At 38.0% G+C, this 16,742-nt stretch overlaps 1 protein-coding gene across 9 annotated transcripts in view; it reads left to right on the forward strand.

Annotated features, from left to right (window-relative positions):
• The window catches only part of ANKHD1 (ankyrin repeat and KH domain containing 1), a 207,981-nt gene that overhangs the window by 158,494 nt on the left and 32,745 nt on the right, over positions 1-16,742 (forward strand). For 7 of the 9 annotated variants that reach the window (XM_077824324.1, XM_077824328.1, XM_077824321.1 and 4 more), the window contains 6 exons: positions 37-786; positions 10,237-10,382; positions 10,540-10,651; positions 12,972-13,117; positions 14,408-14,550; positions 15,362-15,575. In XM_077824324.1, the coding sequence (XP_077680450.1) occupies positions 37-786; positions 10,237-10,382; positions 10,540-10,651; positions 12,972-13,117; positions 14,408-14,550; positions 15,362-15,575 (1,511 nt within the window). The remainder of the gene's footprint in view (positions 1-36; positions 787-10,236; positions 10,383-10,539; positions 10,652-12,971; positions 13,118-14,407; positions 14,551-15,361; positions 15,576-16,742) is intronic. The other 2 variants (XM_077824326.1, XM_077824327.1) reach the window with 1 other exon arrangement.

The following is a 16,742-nucleotide window of genomic DNA, read 5'->3' on the forward strand; positions in this document are numbered from 1 at the left end:
GCATGGCATTTTTTCAAACATTTTTCATGTGCTTAGGTACATCCAAGCAGAAGTCAAGTTCCCTGCAGGTAGCAGATCAGGACCTACTGCCACCTTTTCACCCATACCAGCCTTTGGAATGCATAGTAGAAGAGACTGAAGGCAAGCTGAATGAACTTGGACAGAGAATTAGTGCTATTGAAAAAGCACAACTTAAATCATTGGAATTAATTCAAGGTGAACCTTTGAATAAGGATAAGATTGAAGAACTTAAAAAGAACAGAGAAGAACAAGTACAGAAGAAGAAGAAAATATTGAAGGAGCTGCAGAAGGTGGAAAGGCAGTTGCAGATGAAAACACAGCAGCAGTTTACCAAAGAATATTTGGAGACCAAAGGTCAGACAGACACACCACTTCCCCTGCAGCAGCAGTGCCCACACACAGGTGTCTTCCCAGAAGTGGAAGGAGATGAGGGTCTACCAGAGGAAAACTTTTCAGAGTTACCTCAGGTTGACACAATCTTGTCTAAAGATGACGAACAACAACAGTCTTCGCCACCTGCTGAACAAATAGAGTTTGTCCCTATCCAAGCATTGTCAACACCGCAATGTAATTTTTCCAGTAACTTAGGTTATAATGGGACAGATTCTCTTGACCTTCAGAAAGTATTAGGTAATCAGCAAAATGTAGGACAGCAGCAGCAAATTGCTGGACATGGGCAGGGGCTGTTAGTTCAAGAACCAGACGGATTAATGGTTGCCACTCCAGCACAGACGCTTACCGACACTCTTGATGACCTAATAGCAGGTGGGTTAAGAAATATACATATTTTTGCATTAACTTGTGTGCTCAGTTTCCCTTTCTCTCCTCCCCTCCAAAAAGACATCTTGCGGTTTTCCAACTTGGGAATACTTGCTTAAGAATATTTAATTTCTTATTAGTGCTATTAATCTTTAGACACTTCCAAATTCTAACATGAGGTTTTTTCCCTATCTGTTTTGCCAAATTGCTGAAGACTAAGTGCTAAACTTCCTTTTATTGGAGACCTATTATAGCAGCCCCTGTGACCTCATCTTTTTTTATGATACTTTAAGGAAATCTTGTTGTGAGCAATTAGAAGTTGCCATTAGGAAACCTGAAAATGACTAGTTTTGTTTTAAGTCTTCTATAGAATTTTGCATATAATGCTACATGGATTTACTTAGTGTGGCAGTTGTCTCCAATGAAGTATGAAAACATTTTTTGTCACTTGTACTGACAAATGTACCACTATCCTTTCTGCTGGAAGCATTGAAACAGTTTAAATACAATCTAGACTCTAAATACAGATTCAAGACCATCTGTCCCTTTAGTGCTTATTTATAAAATTGACTCATGTTTTCAGATTAAATTCTAAACATCAGTTGTTAAAGTAATATGATTACTGTTTTACAAAATTTAAAATGTGGCATGCTATAAGGGATCAAATGGTGGTGGACCCACAGGATCAATATGCTACATTGGCTGTCTGGATGAAAAGCAAAAATCAAAACATTCCTGGCCTTGCCAATAAGTGTATGAAGATACAAGTAAAGATGAATCAAGGTTTCCCCCACGTAAGGTTACACTTGCTAGCCACATTCTGGAAAGAGGTATCATCTTTGTGGAGCTTGCTTCAGGTATCTAGCAGAGATTTATATTTTTTGGTGGAGGTGTGAAAGATCTAAATATGTAGCTACAATTATATTCATAGGCAGGTCAGTCCTCACTGTCCTGCTTTTAGTTTTTGTTTTTGTTTTTTATCCAGCATCTCTCTCACCTCTTCTCAACTCCTTTCGTCTGTCCCTTAGTCTTTATTCTCCTGTCTTTCTCTCTTCAGTTAGTCACTGCCCTATCCTCTGAATTTCATCTCAGGCTTTTCAGAAATGTCAAATAAGACTTTTTGCTAAGTCTCACAGGAACCTCCAAACTAGTAACTTGCCGAAGCTGAGTACATGTATCGGGATGGGCAGCAATTTAGCAGTCTTCCCTCAAGCTCTATTGGATATTGTGGGATAGTTGTGATAAGTGTTACAAGATCAACTTCCTCCAGATGGTGATGTATAACTTCATTCAAAGAAACTCTCTAGTATGTGAGGGAGAGAGAAATGTAGGTCCTGCTTTCTGACATTGTTGTCGTCCCTTGTCACCCCAAATCATGTTTCTGCAGAGCAGTAAAGAGGAGTTAATGTACTTTTTAACAGGAGAAAACCTGCATAATTCTTAAATGTTCTTACTGAAAATTTAATGTGAAACTTCAGAGTACAGTGAAGAAAATCTTGTGTTTAATGTGTGATTTACAAGAGCTGAATTTTGGGATTGGATATTATTGCTATAACATGTTCTGTATGTATGTCGACCACAAATCTCTAAATGGATCATACAGTGTACATTTAAATAGCTAGTAGTCAAATTTTAAATCACTAGCTATGTGGTTTTCATTCATATAGAATGTAACTTGCAGTGATCAAATCAGTAACCGAATGAAATCTAGCTGGTTTTTATACCAACGTTACTTTGTGTATCGTACATAAAATGTTACTAAATTTTCAAAACCTATACCATAAATAGCTTAATCTTTTAACAGTGAGTTATGTTGTACTTATATTTCCTAAATTTAGTTAGCTTGAAAGTGAAATTTGAAACATACAGAATGTTTACTATTTAAAAACCTCAATTTATTTATGACAAAGACCTAATGGATATTTTATGTCTAACTGAAAACCCTGTCATTATGTTCAGAATGTGCAGTATTTAACAAAGTGACCATGAATATCCTACTTATTATCCATTAATTTCATAAAAACTGATTTACTAGAGTCTAACCAATTAAGATTTTTCTTAATGAAAATTAATTTTTTATGTAAGTGAAGTTTTTACTTGTATTTCTTTAGATATTCTTAGTGCCAGTTAAATTTAGTAAAGTTCCACAAGTATGTACTGTATCTTAATAATTAATATATTTCCAATAATACAACCATGAGTGGACTTTAGGAATCCCAGCTACATATGTTGTTGCTACTGGTAGTATCCGAAATTATTGTTGCTCCACAAATGTGTATTTTCTCCTGATTTTTCATAAATGTAAGTTATACTTCCTGAAGATGATCAGGAGAGATTTTAGTTACTTTGCTCTAGTTGTCAGGAATCAACATTGTGACACATCTTTTAGTAGATTAAACCCTCAAAGTCATGGGCTCACATCTCATCATGAAGTTACATACATTTATTTAAAAATCTTAAAAGCATCTTAAAACATGTGTTCACCCTAATTTCACATTTTATCCATATTCAGGGTGCTCTTGAACACTGCACGCTGGCAAGTTTGCAGATCAGATTATGGTGCTGTTTTATATGGAAGTTGTTTTGCAGTAGAAAATATGGAAATCAAGAAGTCTTGTATACATAAACCACATTAACCGATGTTTATGTGTAATGACAATTGCTACCAAGTTCTGTGTTTCTTGAAAGCCTCCTTTTTTTTTTTAAAAGTAGCCATGATTACACTACCCCTGGTAGAACTACACCAATGATAGCAACTGTGGGAGCATTAGTGTAGAAAGAGCTTCAGCATTTTTACCACTCTGTATGGTAACCCAACTCAAAGCAGGTCTAGTTGACACAGTGGTAAAAATACTGGCAGTAACTGGTGCCCTGATTACACTAATATCTCTACTGTCACCAGTGGTAATGCAACACTGGCAAACTTCTCAAAGGTCCCATTTAGACAAGGGCTAAGTATTATAGCATGAACTTCCTTGAATCTCTCTCTCCAAGGAATGTCTTCATTGAGCAATTTAGATATTAAATGTCATTGTAACTCTTATTATTGGTCAGCCTAGTCGTTTAGTGCCTCAACTAAAGGGAGGCGCTACTGTGATTCATAGGGCAGTTGGTGTTTAGGGGAGGTTTTGAGTTGTAATTTGGAGTTGGAGGTCTAAATTTCCCTGATTACTAATTTAATCATTAAAGCTACCTACTCTGTGTATTCACCTTAATGAATTCTGTGATCTTGCGTCCCATCTGTGCTGTAGTAATTAAGCAGAATTTGGAAAGTTAAGATGAACTCATAAATTCAGAGTGAATGCCACTGAATTATCCTTAATCATAAAGTATAAATTGAATTATTTTAATAGCTCTATAGAAAGCGCCCATCTAATTCTGAATCCTTTCACTGAAGTTGTGCTATATTAGTTGCAGGGTTTAATTGGATTTTATAAAGGTGAATGAAACTCTTATAGTTCTTCAGTGTAGACTATTAGAATTAGTGTTTATTGCATCTTCTGAGACTAGATAGGTGAACATGGGTTGATACAAATTTCAGACTTCATTGTACATTATTCCACTGCAGTACAAATTCGGTATACCAGAGGTTTTTGTAGTTCATATTGCATGCATACATGGATAGCTTTCTCAATTAGCCACATTAAATGCAAAGCTTTTTGGTGATTTCCTTGGGACAATGATATATCCTTTTGCCAGTTTCTGTATATTATCCAATTTACTAATATTGCTCTTGTCAGTTTGTGCTGGTCAGTCACGCTTTTCATTCAAAATACAGACTTTTTTGCACCTTGCTTCTGTCTGGAATTCTTTCCCTAGAGAGATTTGGTTGGTGGACTGAATCTGAATTTATAAATGTAAACTTTCAGTTTACTGAATGCTTGTGCATTAATTCTGCAAACTTTTTTTGGCTCTGAAATCCATGCTCTTGAATGATTCCACAAAATTGATGTGTTAATTTTTATTTCTGGAATCGTTGTTAAAGATGACTTCTGGGCTACTACATTATGAAATACATAACCATTTGGAATAATACTGGTCACCAGTGTAATCCAAAGTGGGAAATGTTGAAGCATAATGTGAAAAGTAACAATTGTATACAAACACACTCCTATTTAAAATAGCACTGGTTAAATGTTGTTCAGTCTGAACCTAGCAGACACCTTGTCATTAGTTTTAAAAGATTAATAGATCACAATGTGGTAGATTGCTAGAACAGGATTTTAAAATAGTGTGGGGGGTTTTAATTCCAGGGAAAGCTCTTGTAAAAGAGACTAGACAATACTGAAATACCACAAATTTACATTCATGGAAAAAAAACAAAGAAAATGAACCTACGTTATTAGTCATATTGTCTTTAGATACCAATCTTATTGCCATCTGTCTTTATTACAGTAATATGAGGTATATTTAGTAGTTCATAAATATAGCAGTTGAAGTCTAATTTTACCTTCATACTACAACTGTCAGATCAACCACAATCTCTCTGTTTGCCTTAGCTCCTTTTAATGTTTTAATGATTAAAACTTGGTATGGACCTTGAACAAAATGTCAGGTTATCACATCAGTTGGTTCTTACTCTGATTCCCTGTAATAGGTTTTCCCAAATTAAAAAATACCAGTAATATCATCTTTAATACCTTGTAGGATTGTTTGTTAAAGTTTATTAGTGAAGATTAAAGAAAATGCATTTTGAAAAAATTTAGGGCCTTCATAAACTTACGAAGATCTAAATGAAGCCCTAAAATCAGAAGTCATTCAAACTTCAGACTTATTCAGGCAACAAGCTTATTGAATATGTTGTGAATAACAGTACAGGTTGAACCTCTCTAGTCTAGCACTCTCTGGTCCGGCAACATCTGTGGTCCAGCATGATTTTATTTTATGGTTTTTATGCTTTATCTACTTATTTCCTTGTGCCAATACAGTAAAATTGTGTAACAACACTAACACTTTGTTATGAAGAGAGCCAGTAACCCTTGGCTAGAGGGATCATAAGCATAGTTCCATTCATTCATCTCGGCGAGATAAAAATAGAGAGACCCGCTCACTACAATATTGACCTCCTGTGGTTCAGCAAATTCTCTGGTTCGGCACCAGTCAGGTCCCAAGGGTGCCGGACTAGGAAGGTTCAACCTGTATTCTATAAAAGTCTTATCAGTGTGTTTTGTAGGGAAGCATCTAAAATCAGTACAATCACAAAAGTATTATGTAGAGCCTAAATTGCATGTGGTGAAACTCTTAATTATTTTTAATTATATATATTGATAACGATATTTAGTTAATCTATATACTTTCTAATGAAATGACAGAAGTGTATCTAATCCTCTAAAATAAATTGTGTGCCTACATGTCTGTGTTTTGGAAGTAAAGTAGCAAACTTGGCTTCCATATCACTGAGTTTTTGTGTGTTTGGGCTATTGGCCTGCACCCTGTAACTTTCCATGTCATGAATGGAACATAATGCCTACTCCAACTGAATCATGCATATTTTCTCAGAGGCCTGTTAAAGATTTGTTAAAAACAGATTTTTTTGGGAGGGACCCTCATTCTCATGGTTCAGTACCACACAAGTTTACTAAAGTGCATCAATGTAGAGCTCTTTCAAGTTTCCTGTACCATTCATCAGGGACTAAAGATACCAGGGCTACTTTTTTTAATGCTAGGAGTTTGCCCCAGTGTCCTTGAACAAAATCTCCCTTCCCCACATTGTTCAATTTTCTGTGCTCCACTGAATTTGCTGCCCTTCCATCTTGGAAGTTGATGTACTTCAGTGGTGCTGTGTAGTTGAAGTGCTTTTGCATCCTTCAAGAGTATGTTAAAAATATACATTTTTGTGAGGTTATAAACTGGGTTAGAAGTGATCCAGAAAAGTATGGCTTTTTTTGCTTATGAAATGCCACCAAGAAGAGAATATTTTTTCCTCCTGCTCTTGTTCCACAGTGTAGCAAAGATTTCCCTTTGCTTATAGCGGCATGTGTTTAAAAAAAAAAAAGCCACTAAATCCGATTTATCCCATCTGAGCATCTGTTTTGCAGAATTCCACTTGATCTTTTGCCTCCAATTCCGTTCTTTTGCCATAGCAATGTAGTTTAAGATTCACACCGTCTTTTTAATTTTTGTAGTGTGCTGCTCCTTTACACATGATTTTAATACCATTACTGCAAAGCTGTGCCACAAGTGATAGCCAAAATGGATATAATGCTACATGTTCATATTGCTGTTCCTCTGGAACACTGTAGTTTACCTAATACCATAGGTTAGAACCACACTAGGATTTAGTCATTTGAAAATTGCCCTGAACTTTCTATAGCAAATTGCTAAAATATTTCTTGGGAAATCTAATAAGGGACATAAATGACTCCTTAAGCAAGTGTTCCTTTTAGTTCAATTGATTTTGGACTTTAAACACACAATGGTGAACTATTCTCTTATTCCTGCAAAATCCTGATTGGAAGCATGGTATGGCCAGTCTTTGAGAATGAGTAGTTTCCATGCTCTGCAAGTGAGACCTATAGCTGACCTGCTTTTCTATGGTAATGTTTACAACACTGAACATATTTGACTCTGGGTGTAATATCAGTACTAGTGTAGTTAAATCTGGTTCCATACAAAATATTTTGTTAAAATGTGTTGAGAAATACTTGTGGTATGATGGTCCTTCTTTAAAACATCTAATTGAATATAGAATTTGGCCATAACAAGCCTACTGATTGCTATTAATATATGTTTACTATTCAATGAACTACATTATCTTCAGGATACCATCTTCATAGAGAGATTATTCTTGAGAGAGTGCAGATTACATTAACAGTTCTCATTGGTCCAATATCAGGTTTGGCAACCAGCCAACAATTGGGGCATCACAACAGGCATCCAAAAGGTTATAGGAATCTAAAATTTTGCAAATAGTAATTGCCTTTTAGCAAGTTATTGGGGAGGAAATCAATTATATCCGATATTGTAACAGTCTTGGTGGTTAGTTGACTTGGAACTAGTGTACAGATTTTCCATTAATGCACAGAGTTTAACAGCTTTTATCCTGTGAAGAGATTCAGTTCTGGTCTTTTGATTTTGGATTTTGGTGGATCTGCATTAAGGTGAAACGGAATCTATTACTAAGGAGTCTTAAAAACAAATGAAATGTCTGAAGTACATTCCTCTGTGCTTTTTCCTTTTTTCCCTCCTCCCCCCCCCCCACGTCCCCCCACAAAAAAAGGTAGTAAAATACCTCTTCAGAAGGATGCTATTAGCTTATATTAGGGAAAAATCAGTCCTTAGCTGGATGATTTAGTGTCTTACTGTTTTTCCAAAATATGAATCTTTTTAAATCCACTTAACCTTAGCACTTAATAGTGATTTGACCACGTAAAGCAGTATATTACATTAATGAATCCTCAGCACCTTGCTGAGGTAGGTAAGTATTAATGGAGGGGTTCTCAAACTGGGGGGTGGGACTCCTGAGGGGGGTTGCAAGATTATTACATGGGGAGGTCGCGAGCTGTCAGCCTCCACCCCAAAGCCCACTTTGCCTCCAGCATTTATAATACTGTTAAATATATTAAAACATGTTTTTAATGTATAAGGGGGGTTGCACTCAGAGGCTTGCTATGTGAAAGGGGTCACCAGTACAAAAGTTTGAGAACCACTGTATTAATGCATATTACGTGGATGAAGCATAAGACCTTTGTATCTGGAAACTCATAATACAGACCTGGTTTGTTCACAAGGTGCTTAGCTTTTGAGGCGAAGTGAACTCCATTTGAGTCCAGGTATGAATACACTGCTGCTTTTACACTGTAACTAAACTTCATTGCTCTCCTTTGACTCATGCACTGGAATGTAAGTCCTAACACTAAACTGAATGCCTTTGGGACTGTAACTGAAAACTTCCATCTCAAAGGCTTGATTTTTTTTTTTAAACAAATTATCCTGGCTTTAAGAACTCAGAGTTTGGGTTCTTCTAAAATCTGCTACACTTATGAACATATCATTTGTATTTCATCTACCTATAACCAAACATCAGAATGTATTCTGACTAAATGATGGGTGTGTTCTATTGTTTCTGATCTTACTAAGATCTTTCCAGTAATTTAACTTTTATTCTGTATCATTAATTGATACTCTGTTTTCATTCAGTGGTTTAATTTTAAATCCTTTCCATTAGTGAAAAACTGTTCATGGTAAAACTACAGAAGTTTCTGTTTAGAAACCATTCTTATCACATTTTTGTTTCTCTTCCATCTTCCATTACTACAGAGAATATTGGCACTGAAAAAAAAATATTCCTTCTGCTTATTCCCCCCCTGAATTCATCATGAACCTTTGTCATTATAATTGCTTTCATAGTATTTCTGGAGCAACATTACATGCTTTGGGTTAATTTTGCACTCTTACTGGTTAGAACAAATCAATTGTTACTCTAACTGGCCAGAGCAATTAGCATACAATACAGAAATGTTGATATCCAGATGTGGTTTTCATACCAGTTTTTTATTCTCTAGATCTTGTATTATAGATATTATAATAAAGGGTACTGAAATTTTTAATCTAGAAACAAGGCCATTAGGGAGCCTTCCTGTCAGACCCCTTCTAATTTGTTTGGATCTTTCCTTCAAAAATACCATGCACTGATGATCCATCAGTGTGCTGTGAGGCTAAGGCTGAGCTCTGACCCTAGAAAATACTCATAATGGTGTTTCTGGCCTTTCTGCTTGTTGTTCCTAGTCTTTTAATTTTAGCTCTGTAAGTAAATGTAGATAATTCTTAGTTATGAACCTCAATTCAAATTGTGAAAAATTTAAAAAATAAAATCTCACTATTTGTATGTGTTTAACAGTCTTTAAGTGGAGATGGAGTCTTGCAGCCCTGTCGTGAAAATCTGGGTGACAGCACACACAATTTTAGGGAAAGGAAATACTTAACTCGTCTATGTGCCCAGAATGCCATCTTCCTATTTTTCCCTCTGTTGTTAATTTGTTGTAGCCAGAATTATTTTTGGAACTCACTTTTACTCTTCATGCTTTAGTTGTCTTACCTAGAAAATTAATGAAAGTGCTTACTGAACTTGATATGAAATAGTTCTGATTTATTCCTTGTTTCCTAACTTTTAGATTATGCTTTTATCATAAATCCTTTACTATTGACACCTTGAAGTGTCACTGCTGAGGTTACAATATTAGATAATTTATTATCTTCATGGTTGTATGCGGAGAAATCATTTGCAGACTAATCTATTAAAATAAGCTTTTTACCTAAACACAGTTTGAATGTGACACTTGCATTATGTTCTACAAACTACATTAAATGGCATAATTTTTTCAGAGACATTTAATGCTAAACATTTTTTAGAAAATGCATTCTTATAGTATTAAGATTCTATAATACAGTATTTTTTTTCCATGTAAAGTGCTCAATTCTCAAGAGTGAAATAACAGTGTTAATGATGTTTTTCAGCGGTGAATAGCAGAGTGCCCACTGGCTCCACTAGTTCCTCTCACACTACGGAATCCCCTACACCCGAGCCCTGTACACAGACACCAAGCAATGTTGGCTCTCAGTCTGTCCTCCCCATGTATCCTTCAGTTGATATTGATGCACATGTAAGTAATTTGGCTTCAGATTTATCTGCTTTACACTGACTTGTTTTAAAATTTAAAATGTCAGTCTAGCAGTAATGTTTTAAAAAAGTTGACCGTGTTCTGTGCTAAAAACACTTCCCATTTACAAATGTCAATTTCTTTTTCTTCCACCATGAAGACGGAGAGTAATCACGACACTGCACTGACCCTTGCATGTGCAGGAGGTCATGAAGAGCTTGTGTCTGTATTGATAGCACGAGGTGCCAATATTGAACACAGAGACAAGAAGGGTAAGCTACAAAAAAAACCCTACAATTTGAGCTCAAAGTTCATGTTAAAATGGGGTTGAGTGCTCCATTCATCTCAATGGGTGTTCATTCCCTCCCTCCCCTTCCAACCTCCACATCTGTGTTCGTGAGCCTGTGCTGTGTGTGAAGTATGCCCATTCTCAGCTCCTCACTCTGATCCCAGTACTGCGTGCTTTGAGCATGCCTACTGTGTTTCCCACCCAGAGGGGCAGGGCTTCTCTAGATGCCAGCTCACACAGGTGTGTGCAGGAACGGGGCCCAGGCCCTATCCTCCCCAAAGGGCAGTGTGTCCTCACATCCTGGTGCGCGCACACAGAGTAGTTGGGAGAGCAGCTCAGAGTCTTCAGATCCCAGCTTTCATGTGGGTGTCTTGCAGAGCCATTCAAACCCTCTGAGAAGTATTGGGGCCCCCAGATCCTTGTGCACACGCGCAAGAGAGGAGAATATAGGATTGACAGGCCCCCTTTCTCTGCCACAAATCTTTTCCCTTCCCCTACAACCTATCCTAACTTATGCCCCTTCCTTCGCTCTCCCAGCCCCCACAACACCAGCAATTGCTCCCACAAACCCATTCTCCTTCACTGCTCTGACCCCACTGTTCCATATTTCCCTAGCTGTGCACCAAAAAAAAGTTACAAGAATCTAACAATATTATGAGCGCCTCATGTTAGTAAGCTGTTTATCAGGAACATGTGCCTTGATGAAAAGCACACACAGGTCCCTTGTTCAGGAAACATGATTATATAATCCTAACTGTCTTTCATCTTTCCTCTGGTTAATCAATGCTAATTGATTAATCAGTGCTGGTGCACAGCTATGCTAATACCCAGTGTGGAAAAGTAGCAACACGCCCAGCTGCCATTATTGGGTATCTGCATAGAGCGTGTGTAATGTATTATCTCTCAGAAAATAGTTAAAGCTCCTTCTAAACTAGCTGTACAAATTAATAGATGCACATTTCCCAAAAGTAAAAAACAAAAACCAACCTCTTAACAGGGATGGCTAGTAGCAGTGTGCCACAGATCATTCTCAGCTTTCAACCAAGGGAAGGGTTTTCATTCACAGTAGCTAAGACTGTGATTACAGCACATCTCTTCGAACCAACAAATTTCCGTGACAGTGTGCTGGCTGCAAACTCTCTTGTTGAGGCTTGCTGCATGTGTGCATTTCAATTTATTTGTCTCATGAGTGTTTTTAGCATATACTGTTATAGGGAGCCAAACTCTTCCTTTAATAACATTTTTCAGTATTGCTCCCCCAAAAGCGGCAGTGAGTGTCGTGCACTAAAGGTATAGGAATGTTGACTGTGAAATGTTTGTCTTGGGGGCTGTATCTGAGGAACTCCTTGTTTAAATGACCCCAAATTTGGGCCACGAGCAGTGCCCACCATCCCCATGGGGCACAGTAAGTCATAAGACACGCTGAGTAAGAATGTGGATTTTAGAGATCTTAGAAGAGTCAGCCTTCAAACAAAGCTCTTCTCAACCTCAATAATAGCAGAGTTGGCAATGTGCTATAATACAGTACCCTAAGACTCTATTGGGATATATTTGGAACTCATCTTCTTGTCTGTGGATAGGGCCCTACCAAATTCATAGTCCATTTTGGTCAATGTCATGGTCATAGGATTTAAAAAATTGTAAATTTTGTTATTTCAGCTATTTAAATCTGAAATTTCACAGTGTTGTAATTGTAGGTTTCCTAACCCAAAAAGGAGTTGTGGAGGGGTTGCAGTATTGCTACCCTTCTGTGCTGCTGCTGGCGGTGGCGCTAGGCAGCTGAAGAGCAGCAGCTGCTGGCCGGGAGTCCAGCTCTGAAGGCAGAGCTGCAGCCAGCATCAGCACGGAAGTAAGGATGGCATGGTATGGTATTGCCACCCTTACTTCTGTGTTGCTGCCTGCAGAGCTGGGCCCTCACCCAGCAGCCACCACTCTCCAGCTGCCCAGCTCTGAAGGCGGCCGCACAGAAGTAAGGGTAACAATACCGTGACCCCCTAAAATAACCTTGTGACCCCCACCCCGCAACTCCCTTTTGGGTCAGGACACCCAATTTGAGAAACACTCGTCTCCCCCTTGTGAAATTTCTATAGTATAAGGTAAAAGCACACACAAGACCAATTTCACGGTCCGTGACACGTTTTTCATGGCCATGAATTTGGTAGGGCCCCATCTATGGATGATCATTCTGATATTTGAGCCAGGTATTTGTTGAATTAATCTATTCATACATACTTTCCTGCTTGCTATTAATTATATTTTGAGTTTTTCAGAGATGCTTCTAATTGTGATTCTTTTTGGATTAGGTTTTACACCACTTATTCTGGCTGCAACTGCTGGACATGTTGGTGTAGTGGAAATTCTTTTAGACAAAGGTGGAGATATAGAAGCACAGTCCGAGCGCACAAAGGACACTCCACTTTCACTGGCATGCTCTGGTGGACGCCAAGAGGTACAAATATCTTGCTTACTATTTCTTCTATGGGTTTTGAGTTGATGTGTAAATTGCTGCATTCATTTCTTGTTCGTTACCCTTAAATTAACGTTTTCATTTTACAAAGTCTTTAAACTTCAGGAATCAGTAGCTGATTTTAGACCCTCTCTTGTCCCAGGAGAAGACAAGAGAATTAACTTTGCCTTGTTTATACAGCCCCACCACTGCAGCCCTTCATTACAGATTGGAGCCATCCTTCTATCCAATTTTCCCTTGTAATATAGTCTGTGAAAATCCTCAGTTGGATGGGGGAGGAAAAAGGCTATTAAGTAATTCAGGGTACCAAGTCAGTCCTATCTTGCAGCCTCTCCACCCCCATAGTAAGTGAAGAGGCATTCTTTGCGGTACTCCAACTCAGAGTGAGATCAGGACCAGAAACTAAACTTGTCTTACACATACACAGCCTTCTAGAACACTAACACTAGGCTAGCAGTAATTTCCATTTTGACTTGTAAGTAGATGCAATGTAGAGCTGACGCACAGAAGGTAGAACTACTTTTTAAAAGACAACTGAGTTTTTCACTTTTGCTTCTAAGATGTTCAGCCTTACCTGCTTATGATGTCAAAGGCAGAGAAACTTGGAAGAAAATACGGGAAACTATAGTAGCACAAATGCGCACATGAAAAATGCCATGATTGCAGGAGATGATAAATGTAGTAATTGGCAAGAAAATGAGGAGACTTGTAAAGGGGAGGCGTGAGTGGGAGAAATGCCCTTCCTCTGCCATTCCATCACCTTCCTTTAACTTTCATCATGATTTGGACATACTTATACTTTTTGCTGGAAAGATTGTGCAACACAAACATAATCAAAATTGGCTTAGGATTCACTTTTTCATTCAAGCTGTGGGAGGCACCACAAGGGAAACCCTTATAAACTTCAACTATATCAGACTTCCTAAGAACAGGATATGTCCTAAATCTCAGACCTCCATTCAGAGAAATAGATTCCCTTAACAGCTTGTAACTTCAGTTTGGTAAAGTAATCCTTTTGGAGGAAAAGTGCTGCATTGGCACAACCCACACAGACTGTTTTATGAATAGGATTAACTGCTGGCTCTAAACAGTGAATAAGTAAAATTAAAGATCCTACAGGGTAACCTCATCACTCGCTAGCCTGCCTGCTGCCCGTGGAAACTGTTAATACACTTAAAGTTTTGAATGTGTGTTAGCCATTATCCAGGAAGTAGCAGAAAATTGTTAAGGCCCAGTGTGTCTTTCACACATTTTTCATGCTGTACATTTCAGGTAGTTGACTTGCTGCTGGCCCGGGGAGCAAATAAAGAGCATAGGAACGTGTCTGACTATACACCGCTAAGCCTTGCTGCATCTGGGGGATATGTCAACATCATTAAGATCCTGCTTAATGCTGGAGCAGAAATTAATTCAAGGTAGTGTACTCTCCATGTCATAGACAAACTGCAGTGTTGGACAGATATTCCACCGTTGGTTTTATATTAAGGCATAATTTGGAGCTTGGAGTGCTTTCAAATCTCCCTGCTAAGTTTGCACTGTTGAAATGTTATGCTTTTTCTGAATGGATACCTTTAGGGAAGCTGCTATAGGTGATCTCCTGCCACCCAAAAAAAAAAAAAAAAATCCCTAAGTGTTTAGGTTGCTCTTGAGCCTGCATTAGTGCGGCTTATGACCCTGTGTACGTACTCCTTTTCTCCATATTGGGATCTAGCACTTTGTTTCCAGTTGAACTAAATAAGGGAACCAGCCAAAGCTCACAGTGGAGCATGTGTTCTTTTGAAGCTTTTACATTTCAGTGGCTCTGGGGCCCATAAAAGGAAGAACTAAAACACATAGATTTGTTGTCTGTTAAGCAACCTGTGTTCATGTATTGAAGGAAAGTTAACTCATTTTGTATCATCAAAATAGGTTGGAATGTGGACTTGTGTAGATGTGTCTTTCTGATTTAGATGCAGGCCCTGTTAACTTTTTATTATTTAAATGGCTTAGAATTAGTACAAATACATACTTTAGCAAAACCTATTTCTTCTAAAAGAGAACACGTTCTCTTAGTAGGTTTTAAACTGCAAATTTCCCATATCCTGCTGGTTTTCAATAATCTGTTTTGAATTACTAATATTTTAGCTCAGTATGTATACTTTACTGTAAAATGTTGATATGTACTTGGGTTCCAAGAGGATTCATCTAGTTCTGTGGTCTGTAGTTAATTATTTTCTCTCTCTTTAGGACTGGGAGTAAGCTAGGCATTTCTCCTCTGATGTTGGCTGCTATGAATGGCCATGTACCTGCAGTGAAACTCTTGCTTGATATGGGTTCTGATATTAACGCGCAAATTGAGACCAATAGAAATACAGCCCTCACCCTGGCCTGTTTCCAGGGCCGAGCAGAGGTGGTCAGTCTCCTATTGGATAGGAAAGCCAATGTTGAACATAGGGCCAAGGTAAGCAAACGGACTAGCTTTCTCTTCAGATTTATTTCAGGCAAGTGGATCTCTTTATGATTTGTCAGCTTCCTTGAAGTTTCTCTTTTAATATAAATCTTTGAGCTCATTTGCCGATGTTTACTTCACTGATTTAAAAGCAATCCCATAGAATTGATAGCCATATATTTGATCACTCTTGTTCAAAGCATCTCAAAATGTTCTTTAAGAAATCTCTACTACTCACAAGGAACTCTAAAGCATAACACTTTACCAAAACCTCATTATTCTTAGCCTGGAAATCATCACATTCAGAACATTTATAAACAAAAGCTAGTGTGCTAAAGATAATACCCAGTCTATGTTCCAGCTTCTATCAGAGTGTCAAACTTTTTTTCATAAACTGTGAAATAATCATTATATGTGAAAAACAAATTTGATTACTTACTTGTGGCATTCATCTACTTTTTCCAAAACAGCTAATCCATACTTTCTGAATGGGAAGCAAAATAGGTCCTGACTATTTTTGGTCTTTAAAGATCATGAGATTATAATTTCAAGGTTAACATGACTAATGTTCATTAACAGAACACATGGGAATAGTCCATAAAGCAGAAAAGGAATGTAATATTGTTTATATTTTGACAATGATGCACAGATACAGCTTGCTATTATATGCACTCAACAAAAATGGTTTAGATTAAGCCTTTCATCTCTTTTAGGTGAAAACTGTGGTCTTAATATTGAACTCATGGTTTAAATACTGAGAGTTCCTGTTTCTAGGACATTCTGTGGGCCCCATTTTTCAGTACACTGGAACAGTTTTGTGCCTCATTCCTGTCACAAAGCAGTCCAAAAGTCAGCGTAGGCTGACACTTGGATTTCACCAGCACAGGGGAATTTTTGATAAACCCTAGAGCTGCAGGTTTAGCATCTTCTGTGCCCCCTTTCCTAGCTGCTTGTGCTGGAAATGTGACTGGGAAAAGGGTATGTGGCCAGTGTTCTCTTGTGCCCAGCTTCTGCAATAACCACTTGGGGATGTTGGCAACTGGTCTAAATTAGAACATCCTGAGCTGGGAACTCGACTGATATCAGGACAGCCCCAGTGCCAAAGGGAATCCAAAGGTGGCATGGAGCCACTTGTTTGACCCCCCTTCTGTGCTGAATGCTCCCTGTTTGCATTTGGAC

Source organism: Eretmochelys imbricata, chromosome 8 (genome assembly GCF_965152235.1).
Source record: "Eretmochelys imbricata isolate rEreImb1 chromosome 8, rEreImb1.hap1, whole genome shotgun sequence".
NCBI classification, from domain to species: domain Eukaryota; kingdom Metazoa; phylum Chordata; order Testudines; family Cheloniidae; genus Eretmochelys; species Eretmochelys imbricata.